This window comes from Trichechus manatus, unplaced genomic scaffold (assembly GCF_000243295.1).
Source record: "Trichechus manatus latirostris isolate Lorelei unplaced genomic scaffold, TriManLat1.0 scaffold00251, whole genome shotgun sequence".
NCBI lineage: Eukaryota > Metazoa > Chordata > Mammalia > Sirenia > Trichechidae > Trichechus > Trichechus manatus.
The window spans coordinates 971,202-985,982 of NW_004444187.1; the positions used below are offsets into that span (position 1 = coordinate 971,202).

At 34.0% G+C, this 14,781-nt stretch overlaps 1 protein-coding gene across 2 annotated transcripts in view; it reads left to right on the forward strand.

The window, feature by feature from the left end:
* Positions 1 to 14,781, forward strand: part of ASZ1 (ankyrin repeat, SAM and basic leucine zipper domain containing 1) — a 55,310-nt gene that overhangs the window by 24,511 nt on the left and 16,018 nt on the right. Inside the window, exons 5-10 of one of the 2 annotated variants that reach the window (XM_004389630.1) lie at positions 3,997 to 4,108; positions 4,625 to 4,759; positions 6,314 to 6,438; positions 7,003 to 7,078; positions 8,286 to 8,342; positions 9,493 to 9,602. In XM_004389630.1, the coding sequence (XP_004389687.1) occupies positions 3,997 to 4,108; positions 4,625 to 4,759; positions 6,314 to 6,438; positions 7,003 to 7,078; positions 8,286 to 8,342; positions 9,493 to 9,602 (615 nt within the window). The remainder of the gene's footprint in view (positions 1 to 3,996; positions 4,109 to 4,624; positions 4,760 to 6,313; positions 6,439 to 7,002; positions 7,079 to 8,285; positions 8,343 to 9,492; positions 9,603 to 14,781) is intronic. The other variant, XM_012559489.1, reaches the window with a different exon arrangement.

Genomic DNA, 14,781 nt, shown 5'->3' on the forward strand with positions numbered 1-14,781 from the left:
ATGGTTTAGGTGCTTATAAATTATAAAGAAATGGCTCCACCCTTTTCATTCTTAATTCTGCACAATTATGGCTTATCCTGAGTTTGGGGAGTTGAAATAATAGTTGTAAATAATGTTGTATGTATTTCATAAGAAATTCCCTAGATAATCCCAGCCTTTGGATAGAAAAGAATAGCTATATGTTGTGTAACTTATTATATCTAATTTATTTTAATAATTTACTAACAGCAGTAAGCATGTTAAAATACTGAAAGGTCATTCTAAAAGTTTTTACTTAGTTATAAACCAAATACCTGTTAGTGTGGATAGATGACAAGGTTAAAATAATCAAAAATTATATGATAATATAGGAAAGACTTGCTGAGTTTTGATAAGCTTATTTAGATCATTCTAATTCCATTGTAGTAAGATGATATGATATTCTACTCAGGATGGTAAACAGGATGAATTCTTAGCAATGCGTGAGTGGAATGAAAGATTGTATCAGTATTACTGAATGCTGTATTCAGAAAAAATATTTTAAACTGAAAATATTTTATGACATGAAAACACAGGATTTTGGCATTCTTCTAATTTATCAAAGATTTATAAACCTCATTGATATATACTAGCATTACAACAGAACTTGTAAAACTTCCAGTTTCTATAAAAGACCTTCATGTTCAACTGTCTTTGGTTGTATAGTTTAATCAGCAGCAGCAGCAATAGTAGCCGCTTACTTGGCTATAAGCTCCATGTAGTCAGTGACTTCGTTTTGTATATTACGCTATCTCCAAAACTTAGAATAGTATGTGGCACATGTAAGTTCTCAATACATTTTTTTAAGTGAATGATAGCTAACACTTGTGTGCCGAGCATTTCACATGTGTTAGATCATTTAATCACCATAACAGCTCCTGAAGTATGTACTATTATTATCCTCAATTTATAGATGGGGAAACTGAGGCATGAACAGTAATTTGTTTAATGTCACAGCTAGTAAATAGTAGAGCTAAGATTTAAAATCAGGTATTCTGATACCTTTAACCCATTCATTTAACCACTATACAGTATTTCCTCTTGTAACCAACATCTGTAGACCTGTGTTTGGGCTAGAGACTTCTGGATCCAGATCACTAGTGAGACTATATCAGTCACGTACATACAAACGTGAGTGTGTAGGTATGTGTGTGAATATGCCAATACAGGTTGCAATTTTAATAAATAGCAGATTTCCCTGTTTTCATATTTTGATACTATTATAAATGGTATTGTTTTATTTCCATTTCAGATTGTTCATTGCTACTATATAGAAATATATTGATCTTGTATCCTGCAACCTTCCTAAATTCACGTTAGTTTTGGTATCTTTTATTGTAGATTCATCAGGTTTTGTACATGGATCATGGCATCTGCAAATAAAGACAGTTTTACTTCTAGTCTGTTTTTTATTTCTTGTTTTCCTTTGTTTTATTACACTGGCTAGAACTTCCAGCACAATGTTGAATAGAAATGGTGAGAGCAAACATCCTTGTTTTGTTCTTCTTAGGGGGAAAGCATTCAGTCTTTCATCATTAAGGATGATGTTGGCTGTAGGTTTTTCATAGATGTCTTTTATCAAGTTGAGGATGCTTCCTTATATTTCTACATTGCTGAGAGTTTTTTGTTTGTTTTCTTTTGTTTTTTAATATTATAAATTGATGTTCAATTTTGTCAGATACTTGTTCTGCACTATTGAGAAAATTATATGGTTTTTCTTTTTTAGTTTGTTAATGTGCATTTTATTGAGTGAGTTTTGAATGTCAGACCAACCTTGCATTCCTAAAATCACTGCAGCTGGTCATATGTATTATTCTTTTATATATTGTTGGATTTTGTTTGCTGAACTTTCTTCACAGTATTTGCACTCATGTTCAGTGAAGATCATTGATCTGTAGTCCTCCCCACCCCCACCCCGGTATAACATCTTTCTCTGGTTTTGGTATTAGAGTAATTCTAGCCTCATAGAATGAGTTGGAAAGCATTTCCTCCTTTTCAGTTTTCTGGAAGAGTTTGTGTAGAATTGAATACATTTCTTTATTAACTGTCTTGTAGAATTCACCAATGAACCCATCTGGCCTGTTGTTAGTGGAAAGGTTTTTAATTGCTAATGCAATTTCTTTAATAAATATAGGGCTATTCAGGTTTTTTATTTCTTCCTGAGTGAGCTGTAATAGTTTGTGTCTTCAAGAAATTTATCCATTTCATTTAGTTGTCAAATTTATTGGCATGAATTTTGCTCCTAATATTCCCTTACACTTTTAAAATCTGGAGACTGTGTACTGATGTCACTTTCCTCACTCCTGATTCTGGTAATTTATGTCTTCTCTCTTTTTTGTCCCAGTCAGTCTGGCTAGAGATTTATCAGTTTTATTGATCTTCTCCTCTTACTAAGGATCTGAATAAAATGAAAAAATGAGCAATATAATATAAGGATCTGGGGAAAGGTGGAGGGAATAGCACTTGCACAGTACCCGAAAGGAAAAGAGCCTGATGTTTACGAAGAGAATGAACTATAAGGATTCAAGAGTAGAAGCAGGAAGACAGTTGTAATAATCTAAGTCAGAAAGGTAACGATGACTTGGACTACTTCAGTGGCTAGTGAGGTGATGAGAAGTGGTCAAATTCAGAGTTTATTGCAAAGATTGAGCCCGTAGAACCTGTTGATGGCATGGACATGGAGTGATAACAAGAATAGTCATGAATGATGCTTGGGCCTGAGCAATGTGGTTAATGGTAGCCTCATGAAATAGGAAAGACGGGGAGCATATGTGGGCTGTTGTGGGAAGAGTGGGATGGAGGAGGGTGTCTTAGTTATCTGGTGCTGCTACAACAGAAATACCACAAGTGGATGGCTTTAACAAAGAGAAGTTTATTTCCTTACGGTAAAGTAGGCTAAAAATCCAAATTCCAAATTCAGGGCATCTTACTAACACAACTGCCACCCATCCTCTCTCATTAACGTCATAGAGGCAGGATTTACAACATACAGGAAAATCACACAATACCAGGAATATGGCCCAGCCAAATTGATACACACATTTTTGGGGGGACATAATTCAATCCATGAAAGTGTTCAAACCCACAGCCCCGTGTGCCAGCCCCCTGCCATTTGACATGCCGATTTTGGGTTCATCAGCCCCTGCAACCACATGAGTCAGGAGAAGCCTCTAGCCTGATGCCTGACCCATGGATTGGAACTTGCCAGCCTCCACCACTGTATGAGCCATTTCCTTGAAATAAATCTCTCTCTATTTATATATGTGTATGCTTCATTGGTTTTGCCCTTCTGGAGAACTCAGCCTAAGACATTTGGAATAGGTCCAGAAGCTGACAGACGTCCAGGAGTAGATTACAGTAATTAAAGAGTAGGATACACTAGACAGAAATCACTATGCTGTCTCAGAAAATGCTCTCAGAGACGTACTGAGGATATTAGACTGGTTAAGCTATTGGACTGATCTGTTTCTTGACTGAGAGTAAGACTCCCAGTCAGGGTAAAATTTTCCAGTCCCAAACTAAAGTAGAATCCTAATAGACTACATTAAGAAACAAGAATGTTTTGCATTTTCTTTTTTTTTTTCCCCCAGAGACTGTGCTAAATAAAATGTAATAAGCATTTAGTATGAGCAAATCCTGTGAGAGTAGAGACTTTATTTGTGTTATTTGTTATTCTGGCATGAGCATAGTGTTGGTACTCTGCTATTTTTCTAGTTGAATATGTAAATTAATAAAACTTCACATGAAAACCTGACTTAGTGATTTTTTTTGCACATTTCTTCACTAGAGGGTGCTGTGTAAGCGTTAAGTTCTTTAAAGTATCATCTGCTGAGAGATTGGGTTTTTAAATCACCGGATTTATTGTAAGCTTTCGTTTCTTTTTCATTGCTGTGGTAATGTGTATGGTTAAATTAATGAAATCGAGTAGCTGTTAATGGCAGCATTAATACAAATGTTTCTTTTTTTCCTCCTCCTTAGGAGACTTATGACACCAATCATGTATGCTGCACGAGATGGTCACCCTCAGGTTGTTGCTCTTCTTGTTGCTCATGGAGCAGAAGTTAATACCCAGGATGAGAATGGTTATACTGTGAGACTCACTTTTACAGTGTTCCTTTTTCATTTCTAAGACAGAGATGGCTTATTATCAGTAATCCACAAAATGAATCTTAAGTAGTAGCAACTATAGAAAGACTGGGATATAGTTGCTCTTTTGGTGAAGAAAAGCACAGCTGAAATAGAAGAAAACAATTATCTGACTCCCTGGGTCCTCACTCCTGACAAAAGAAGCTATAACTACAAAGCCTGGGCTATAGAATGTATATAAGAATTCTTTTTTGTAGAAAACACCTCAACAGTATAACATCATTTGACTGTGTAAAACGTCATTTGGTTTTATAAAATCAGCACTGGTAGGCTACTTTGCAATTAAACTTTGAAATTATGTTCAGGTCACATTATATTGTGAAATGAAGAAATTGCATCATTCCATTAATTGACTAACCATGTTTACTTTTTTATTGTGCCACAAATACAGTTGAAAACTTTGCTTCTCTGTATCATACACACTCCCTGTCTTTACACATTGTTTTCCCCCTAATTGTAGGCTTTAACATGGGCAGCACGTCAGGGTCATAAAAATGTTGTTTTGAAGTTGCTTGAGCTTGGAGCTAATAAAATGCTGCAAACCAAAGATGGAAAGACACCAAGCGAGATTGCAAATAAAAATAAACATCCAGAGGTATCCTTCTATATATTTTTCTATGGCATGTTACATTATCATTTGTAGAACCTTGGTATTATTTTATTAGAACTCACAAGTGAAATAATAATGTATCTGGCTGTTATTAAATGTTTAAATATGTACAATATTTTTCCTCCAGCCAGGTAATGAAAATTTTATTTTATTTTTTATGGTACTTGTCTTTTACTAAATAAGCAGGCATTTATAATGTGGCAATATAAAGGTTATATAAGGGGGTAATAAAGTTTTATTGTGGCCGTAGAAATAAATTGTTATATGCTATTTATTTAAATATTTGAAACTGGTACTGATTTTTAAATATTAGTGTATTGAGAAAGCTAGTAAAATGTTAAAATTTGAACATAAAATTGAAGCATTGTTTTTAATTTTAATTCACAGGTATTAGACAACTTAAAAATTAAACTCTTTAAGCCATATTACTTCTATACATATGACAAGGCAAATGATTAAGTAATAATACACAACTTTGGGTATATGAACTACTGTCATTCAGATGTTAAAGTCAGTAGTAAATATTTGCCCTTCATTAGATTATTGATATAAACATTGGGTCTGAACATTAAAGCTTTTGATGAAAGATCTGTAATTTCTAAACTAAGATCAAACACAGTACAGTCTTAAAACCAAGTTACATAGCTTAAGATTTTCTAAAACTTGAGTTTCTGAATTTGAAGTGACATTCCAAATGGTGTCATCATATAATCATTAGACCCCGCCACTTACACAGCATGTGAAATACTTGTTTAAGCAATCTGATAAATATACTGTCATTTCCCAGATAAAATCTACATTTCTAAAATTATTCTAGAGTAAATGTTAATCACTAAAGCCCTGTGAAACTTCTGAAAGAAATTTACAGTTTTTCTACTAACCTTTGAAAATTTGAAAACCTGTAATTGGTTTACTACATTATTAAATTTAGGGTAGATGACACCAAGTTTGACGTAACAAGAAGTTTGTGAATATCAAAGGTTAAATATTTTAAGGCATCGATCACTTCTTAAGGTGAGATTTGATCTTGTATTTTGACTGATTACATTTACATATTATTTTATGACTTCCTAAGCAGTTAGGCTTTAAAATTAAGGAATTTCACCAAATGTCTCTTTGAGGTATAGAGTTTGGATTTATATACATTTGTATACAGATGTATACGTTTGCAAACATTTAGGCATCCTTAGTACTCCTACCTGCCTAACAGTATATTTTAAGAACAGACTGCGTATTTCATCTTTAAACGGAATTTTTTGGTTTTGTATTATATCTTACGGACAATATTGTTAATTATTATCTTCCTTTAATTTTTATTTCTGATTATTATTTTAGATCAAGGAAATATTTATTTGATTTTATAAAAGTTGTTCTTGGTATTCAGTTGTGAAGGCATTTATTATCTGTCTTACCTTGCTAAAATTTTCTTTCTAGGCAAAAGTTTCCTTTCTTGATATAATCATATGTTCAGTTTCTTCTAAGTGGAAGTGATAGTACATAATAATATTAAGTATTTGAATGGCTTGTTAACTTTTTCAGATCTTCAACTTACTTTCTTTGACATTAAATCCATTGGAAGGAAAGCTTCAACAACTAACTAAAGAAGAGACTATTTGTAAACTATTGACAACAGATTCTGATAAAGAAAAAGATCATATATTTAGGTAATATGACATGTTTTAATTCACAAATACCTACAAATGAGTAAAATTTGTGTGTGTTTTTATTACTTGTGATAAATGAGGTGATTTAGTTAAAATGTGTATTTTAAACATTTACAAACATTTTTTAATATTACTTAGAAATGTCAGGATTTTAAGTGCTCTATTCTCCAGAATGTTAGAAGAGTTGTATTTGTGTGTACTAACACTAATGAGAATAATTTTTTACTTTAAATGTAAACTTTACTTTAAATAAAATACATTAACAATAAAACTTATTTCTGAAAGGTTCTAAGATTGTATTTATGTTAGTGTTCACACAGTACTGCATCTTGCTTTCTAATTTTTAGGAAAAATAAGCTGCATTTTATCATTACCATTTTCTCGTATTTTCACTCAAGAAGACTTGCTCATTCCTTTGATATAGCATAGATATGGTGTGTACATTTGCAGATGTATTCTGCACGGATTCATTTCTTACTCATTCTGTCTCTAAACATAAGTATATCTATCTATCTATGTGTATATATTCTGTTCTCAAGTTGACATTGCTGTAAATATTCATAGTTCATATGCAGCGTTTGGAGATCTGGAAGTATTTTTGTATGGGCTTGGACTTGAACATATGACAGATTTATTAAAGGTAAGATTCCATATAACTTAGAGTTAGTTGTATATATATGTTTATTTGTTAGCATAACATTAAATTTTAATTCATAAGCATGCCTATGAATGTCAATTGCACTTTCCTCTGTAATTTTAAACATGTAATAAGCATTTCTAAATTTGTTTCCAAAATTTGCTTATGCTTAGAATATGGTTGGATTAAATAGTTTTAGGAGCCCTGGTGGTGCAATGGTTAAGCACTTGGCTGCTTAACTGAAAGGTCAGCAGTTCGAGCCCACCGTCGTCTCCGCAGAGGAAAGATGTGGCAGTCTGCATTCGTAAAGATTACGACCTTGGAAACCCGATGGGGCAGTTCTACTCTGTCCTGTAGTGTTGCTGTGAGTTAGAATCCACTAGACGGCAATGGGTTTTTAAAACAGTTTTACTCACTGCCTAATAATTCATAGAATTCCTCTTTGTATGTCTAAGCCCATAGTTTGTTTTTCCAATTCCTGATCTTCCTGTAGAGAATATTAGAAGAAGCCTGATTTTAAACCAGACAACCCTCTTAATCAGATTCTGACTCCAGTGATTATTAACTGAAATGTTACTTTAACATCTTTTTTTTTTCATAAGGATGATAACATCTAGTGTAGGGTTGTCAAGAAGATTAAATTAGGTCATATTCCAAGCATTGTCTGCATGTTCTAAGCATACAGTATGTGATTTGAGTAGATGATAATTTTTATCAGCTCAGTGGTGATACTGATGCATTGAAGTACCATTGACTTAAGACAGGCCGTCCTCAGGATATGTACATTCTGTTCATGTACTTCTGAATTGAGATGCATTGTATAATTTTGAAAGTTGTTCCTATTTGAGGAATATTGAGTAAAATAAATGTTATTGATGGTTTGATTTGATACAATTAGAAATTTAAAATATTCATAAAACAATTTCTGTCAGACTATTGAACTGCTTTTCTTTTTATGTAAGCAAATATAAATTATAATGATTTTCTTCAAATTTGGAAAACTAGCTATGGTTATGCTTTTTTAGGTGAATATAGGTATTATGACACTCATTACTAATTAGCCAGTGGTATAATTCTATATCTGCATATCCTAACCCCTCTAGAGAGTTGGAAGTTGAGAGTGGAGCATATAACTGACTTAGTATCCTGGCCTACTTCCTTCTACTGCTTTATTTATGCTGAAAGGTGGTATTTTTTGCCTTTTCTACAGGAAAGGGATATATCTTTAAGACATCTTTTGACCATGAGAAAAGATGAATTTTCAAAGGTTAGTATCAATTTTAAGGAGCCTTGGTGGCACAGTGGTTAAGTGCTTGGCTGCTAACTGAAAGGTCAGCATTCGAACCCACCAGCCACTCTGCAGGAGAAAGATGGTGACCGTCTGCTTTTTTAAAGATTCACAGCCTTGTAAATCTACCCTGTCCTGTAGTTTCCTTATGAGTCAGAATTGACTCAGCGGCAGTGGGATAACACCAATTTCAAAAACTTCAGACATACTCTTTCATGCTATTTTAGTTTTAGATTCTTTTATTTTCTATCTTAAAAATCCTAGAGCCACAGACTTTCATGAATCTTTTACTAGGTTCTTGATTATGGATAACCATATCTCAATTCTTCTGTTATACTATTAAGTTATTTTAAGAACATTTAAGGACTTAGGGTTAAATTTTTATTTTTATCTTTATTCAGATTGTCATAACATCTCAACTAAAACTAATACTTCATTTCTAAATGTGAAATAGATTTGTAAAACACAAGGCAGCTTGGAATTAAGAGGTGGGTTTTTATGTATGTGGGTATGAATGTGTCTTCCTTTGCTCCACTCCCAAAAAGTATCAAAACCTATTACTTTGTCATCTGATAAATAAAGTAACAATTCAGAAATAGCTGTTGGAAGGATTAGAGATCCTTTAATAAATATGATACCTAAAAAGTAATGATCTTGCTGCATGAACACACTGGAAACTTAAAATCTTCAGTATCACTAAAAATCAAAATAACTGTATTGCTTAGCTAAATCTAGGATAGACATTTTAGTTTAATACTAAAAGTAATAGAGACAAAAAGAAGGCTTAATTCTCACTTGTTGCTGATAATATTTTGACGGAAAAATTATTTTACTGTGGGTTTTTGAAAGATTTGTGTACTAAAATCTAGTAGTTGGTTTTTATAGTCCATCATAATTAGTACTTATTGTAAATAATTGACTGTAGTCACTATATATCTAAATATTTTAATGATGTAACCTTGTCCATCACAGTTAAAGGCAAATCATACAGTTTTTCATGTTTGTTATTTTTCCAGTATGTATGTCTTTTCAAGATGTAAATTAAACAGAAGTCTTCTTTAGTAATTTTGAATATTAAATTATTCAAGTATAACTGTCTTAATGCACTTTAAATTTTTTTTCTGTATAGAATGGAATTGCCAATAGAGATCAGCAGAAAATTCTGACTGCTCTTAAAGAATTAGCAGTGGAAGAGATAAAATTTGGAGAGCTTCCTGAAGTGGCAAAGTTAGAAATCAGGTAAAATCATTGATTTACATTAATAGCAGTTTAGAACCAACTGCTCTTTTTTTTAGTTTAATTTTCATTATTAGAGTCATTTTACTTGACACCATCATTTTCCTAGGGAAATGGACAATTCATTTTGCAATATACCATGTTCTAAAATGAGGTGTACTTTATAAAGTCAATTTTTATGAAGTCATTTTTATCAGCTGTGAATTTTTTATGAAGTTATTTTATGGTGCATTATTTTGACAAGTGCCTCTTCTTCTCAACTCTCATAGAAACATTTTTGTTCTATTTTTTCCTTGCATCTTGCTAAATTGAACTACGTAAGAGATTCCGTCTTCATAGTATAGCTCTTACTCTCTAAATCATTTTATGTGTTAAACTAAAAATTAAAAGTAGTGATATTTTTGCTTAGGACAGTAAGAAAGCCTTTCTTACGTAACTCTGCTCTTTATTTTTAGCATTATTTTAGGAAATTATGTTACCAGTATGTAAAGTTAATTTCCAATATTATAAACTTGTCTCATACTGATTATAAGTATTCAATTTTGAAAATATTTGATTTTATTAATATATTATGGAACTCTAAGTGATTTTCTTAACTTTTTATTTTGAGATAATTATATATTCACAGAAGTTGCAAAGAGACGTACAGGGAGATCCTATGCACCCTTCACCTGACCTCCCCCAGTGTTAATATCTTGCATAACTATAGTATGATATCAAAACCTGAATATTGGCATTGATAGGATCCACAGAAGGTACTCGTATTTCACCAGTTATAAATGTACTCATTTGTGTGTGTGTGTGTGTGTGTTTGTGTGTTTGTGTGTGTGTGTATGTGGCTGTATGCAGTTTTGTCACATAGCTTCAGGTTACCATCACCAGAATGAATGCTCCCTCATTCTATCCCTTATAACCAGATGCATTCCTCTCCCCGTCCCTAACCTCTGGGAACCACAAATCTGTTCTCCATCTCTATGATGATGTTATTTCATGAATGTTAATATAAATGGAATCATTCAGTATGTATCCTTTTTAGACTGGCTTTTTTCACTAAACATAATTTCCTTAAGGTTCATCCAAGTTACTGTTGTGTATATCAATAGTTCATTTCTTTTTTTTTTTTTTGCTGCATAGTATTCCATGATATGGAAATACCACGATTTGTTAAATCATTCACCCATTGAAAGACCTTTGAGTGTTTTTTAGTTTTTGGCTATGACAAATAAAGCTGCAGTGAACATTATGTACGAGAATTCTGCGTGAAAATAAATTTTCTTTTCCGTGGGATAAATGCCCAAGAGGACAATTACTAGGTCATATGATAGTTCCATGTTTAGTTTTTTTAAACGCTGTCAAGCTGTTTCTCAGAATGGCAGTATCATTGTATGTTCCACCAACAGTGCACGCACGGTCTAGTTTTTCTGCATCCTTTTCAGCGTTTGGTGTTAATCATTTTTTTTTTTAAAGCTGTTCTCATAGGTGTGTAGTAATATCTCATTTTGGTTTTATTTGTTCCCTCATGGCTAATGATTTTGAACAACTCTTCATGTGCTTATTTGCCATCTTTGTCCTGTTTGGTGGAATGTCTCATCTCTTTTGCCTATTAGTGGATTGATTTTTAGTTGTTTTGTTTTTGTTTTTTCTGATTTTTTTTTAATGTTGAATTTTGGGAGTTTTTTAGATACAAGTCCATTGATGGATATGTGATTAGCAAATATTTTCTCCCAGTCAGTAATTTGTCTTTTCGCCCTCTTGACAGGGTGTTTCACAGAGCAAAGTTTTTTATTTTGATGATGTCAAATTTATCAGTTTTTCCTTTTGTGGATCATGGTTTTTGTGTCAAGTTTAATAATACTTTGCCTGGTCTTCTGTCCTGAACATTTTCTCTTTCACTTTTTCTTCTAGAAGTTTTATCGTGTTACATTTTACATTAAAGTCCATGATCTAATTTGAGTTCATTTTTATAAAGGTATTAGGTTTAGGTCAAGGTTCATTTTTCCCCCCATGGATATCCAGTTGCTTTAGCACCATTTGTTGAGACAGCTCTGTACCTTCTATTAAATTGCTTTCGATCCTTTGTCAAAAATTTATTGGGTGTATCTGTGTGGATCTATTCTAGGTTCAATATTCTGTGTTCTCAACATGTCTATCTTTCTGTCATTACCACACTGTCTTGATTAGCTATGTATATAAACCAAAACCTAAACCTATTTGCATTGAGTTGATTCACAGCAACCCTCCAGGACAGAGTAGATCTGCCCCGTAGGGTTTCCAAGGTTGTAAATCTTTATGGAAGCAGACTACCACATCTTTCTTCTGCGGAGCAGCTGGTGGGTTTGAACTGCCAGCGTTTTGGTTAGCAGCCAAGTACTTTAACCACGGAGCCACCAGGGCTCAATGTGTGTGTGTGTGTGTGTATAGTGAGCCTTTATTTGAGGAAGAGTGATTCCTCTCATTTTATTCTTTTCCAGAATTGTTTTGGCTATTTCAGGACCTTTCCTTTTCCATATACATTTTAGAATGTCTGTGTCTACAGAAAACCTCTCTGAGATTTTGCATTAATTTGCATTAATCTTCTCGATTAATTTATGGAGAATTGACATCTTTATTACATTGACTCTTCCAATCCACGGACACAAATGTCTCCACAATTTTTAGATTTTCTTTGGTTTCATTCATCAGCATTTTTAGTTTTTCATTATACAGATCCTGTACATGTTTTATTAGATTTATGCATAGATATTTGATTTTCTTTGGAGTAACTGTCAATGATAATTGAGTTTTTTATTTCGGCCCGTATACAATTGAATTTTTCATGTTGATCATGTATCCTGTGAACTTACTGAACTCACTTTTTGGCTCTAGGAAATTTTTGTAGATTCTGTGAGATTTTCTACATAGATAATCATGTAGTCTGCAAAAAGAGACAAGTTTATTTCTTCCTTTCTAGTCTGCATGCCTTTATATTTTTTCTTGTGTATTGTAGCGGGTAGAACTTCCACTGTTGTGTGGAATAAGAATAATGATAGCAGACATCCTTGCCTTCTTCTTGATCTTAGGTGGAAAGCAGTCAGTCTTTTACATTAACTAAGATGTTATCTCTCCACCATGGGTGACCCTGCTGGTATTTGAATACCAGTGGCATAGCTTCCAGCATCACAGCAACACTCAAGCCCCTACCGTACAACAAACTGACATATGCATAGGAGCCTCAGCTGAGCTTCCAGACTAAGACATACTAGGAAGAAGCACCTGGCAGTCTACTTCTGAAGAGAATTAGCCAGTGAAAACCTTATGAATAGCAGCGGAACACTGTCTGATAGTGCTGAAAGATGAGCCCCTCAGATTGGAAGGCATTCAGAATAAGACTGGGAAGGAGCTAACTCCTCAAAGTAGAGTTGATGTTAATAACATGGATGGAGTCAAGGTTTCAGGACTTTCATTTGCTGATGTGGCATGACTCAAAATGAGAAGAAACAGATGCAAACATCCATTAATAACTAGAATGTGGAATGTATGAAGTATGAATCTAGGAAAATCGTAAATCATCAAAAATGAAATGGACTGCACAAACATTGATATCCTAGGCATTAGTGAGCTGAAATGGACTGGTATGGCCATTTTGAATCAGACAGTCATACTGTCTACTATGCTTGGAGTGACAACCTGAAGAGGAATGGCATTGCATTCATCGTTGAAAAGAACATTTCAGGATCTATCCTGAAGTACAGCGCTGTCAGTGATAGGATAATATCCATATGCCTACAAGGAAAACCAGTTAATATGACTATTATTCAAATTTACACGCCAACCACTAAGGCCAAAGAGAAGAAATTGAAGATTTTTACCAACGTCTGCAGTCTGAAATTGATCGAACATGCAATCAGGATGTATTGATAATTACTGGTAATAGGAATGCGAAAGTTGGAAACGAAGAAGGATTGGTAGTTGGAAAATATGGCCTTGGTGATAGAAATGATGCTGAAGATCGCATGATAAAATTTTGCAAGACCAACAACTTCCTCACTGCAAATACCTTTTCTCAACAACATAAACAGCAGCTGGACCTCGCCAGATGGAATATACAGGAATCAAATTGACTACATCTGTGGAAAGAGACAATGGAACAGCTCAATATCATCAGTCAGAACAAGACCGGGGGCCGACTGTGGAACAGACCATCAATTGCTCATATGCAAATTCAACTTGAAGCTGAAGAAAATTAGAACAAGTATGAGAGCCAAAGTACAACCTTGAGTATATCCCACCTGAATTTACAGACCATCTCAAGAAGAGATTTGATGTGTTGAACACTGATGACCAAAGACCAGATGAGTTGTGGAATGACATGAAAGAGGTCATACTTGAAAAAAGCAAGAGGTCATTCAAAAGACAGGAAAGAAAAAACAGACCAAAATGTATGTCAGAAGAGACTCTGAAACTTGCTTTTGACCATAGAGTAGCTAAAGCAAAAGGAAGAAATGATGAAGTAAGAGAGCTGAACAGATTTCAAAGGGTGGCTCGAGAAGACAGAGTAAAGTATTATAATGAAATATGCAAAGACCTGGAGTTAGAAGGGAAGAACACACGTGGCATTTCTTGACCTGAAAGAACTGAAGAAAAAACTCAAGCCTCAAGTTACAATAGTGAAGGATTCTACAGGGAAATATTAAACGACACAGGAAGCATCAAAAGTAGATGGAAGGAGTACACAGAGTCACTATGCCAAAAAGAATTGGTCGACATCCAACCATTTCAGGAGGTAGCGTGTGATCAGGAACCTATGGTACTGAAGGAAGAGGTCCAAGTTGCACTGAAGTCTTTGGTGAAAAACAAGGCTCCAGGAATTGATGGAATACCAGTTGAGATGTTTCCACAAACAGATGCAGTACCGGTAATGCTTACTCGTCTAGGCCAAGAAATTTGGAAGACAGCTACCTGGCCAGCTGACTGGAAGAAATCCATATTTATACCTATTCCAAAGAAAGGTGATTCAACCAAATGTGGAATTTATTGAACAATATCATTAGTATGACACGCGAGTAAAATTTTGCTGAAGATCATTCAGAAGCGGCTGCAGCAGTACATCAACAGGGAAATGCCAGAAATTCAAGCCAGATTCAGAAGAGGATGTGGAACAAGGGATATCGTTGCTGATGTCAGATGGATCCTGGCTGAAAGC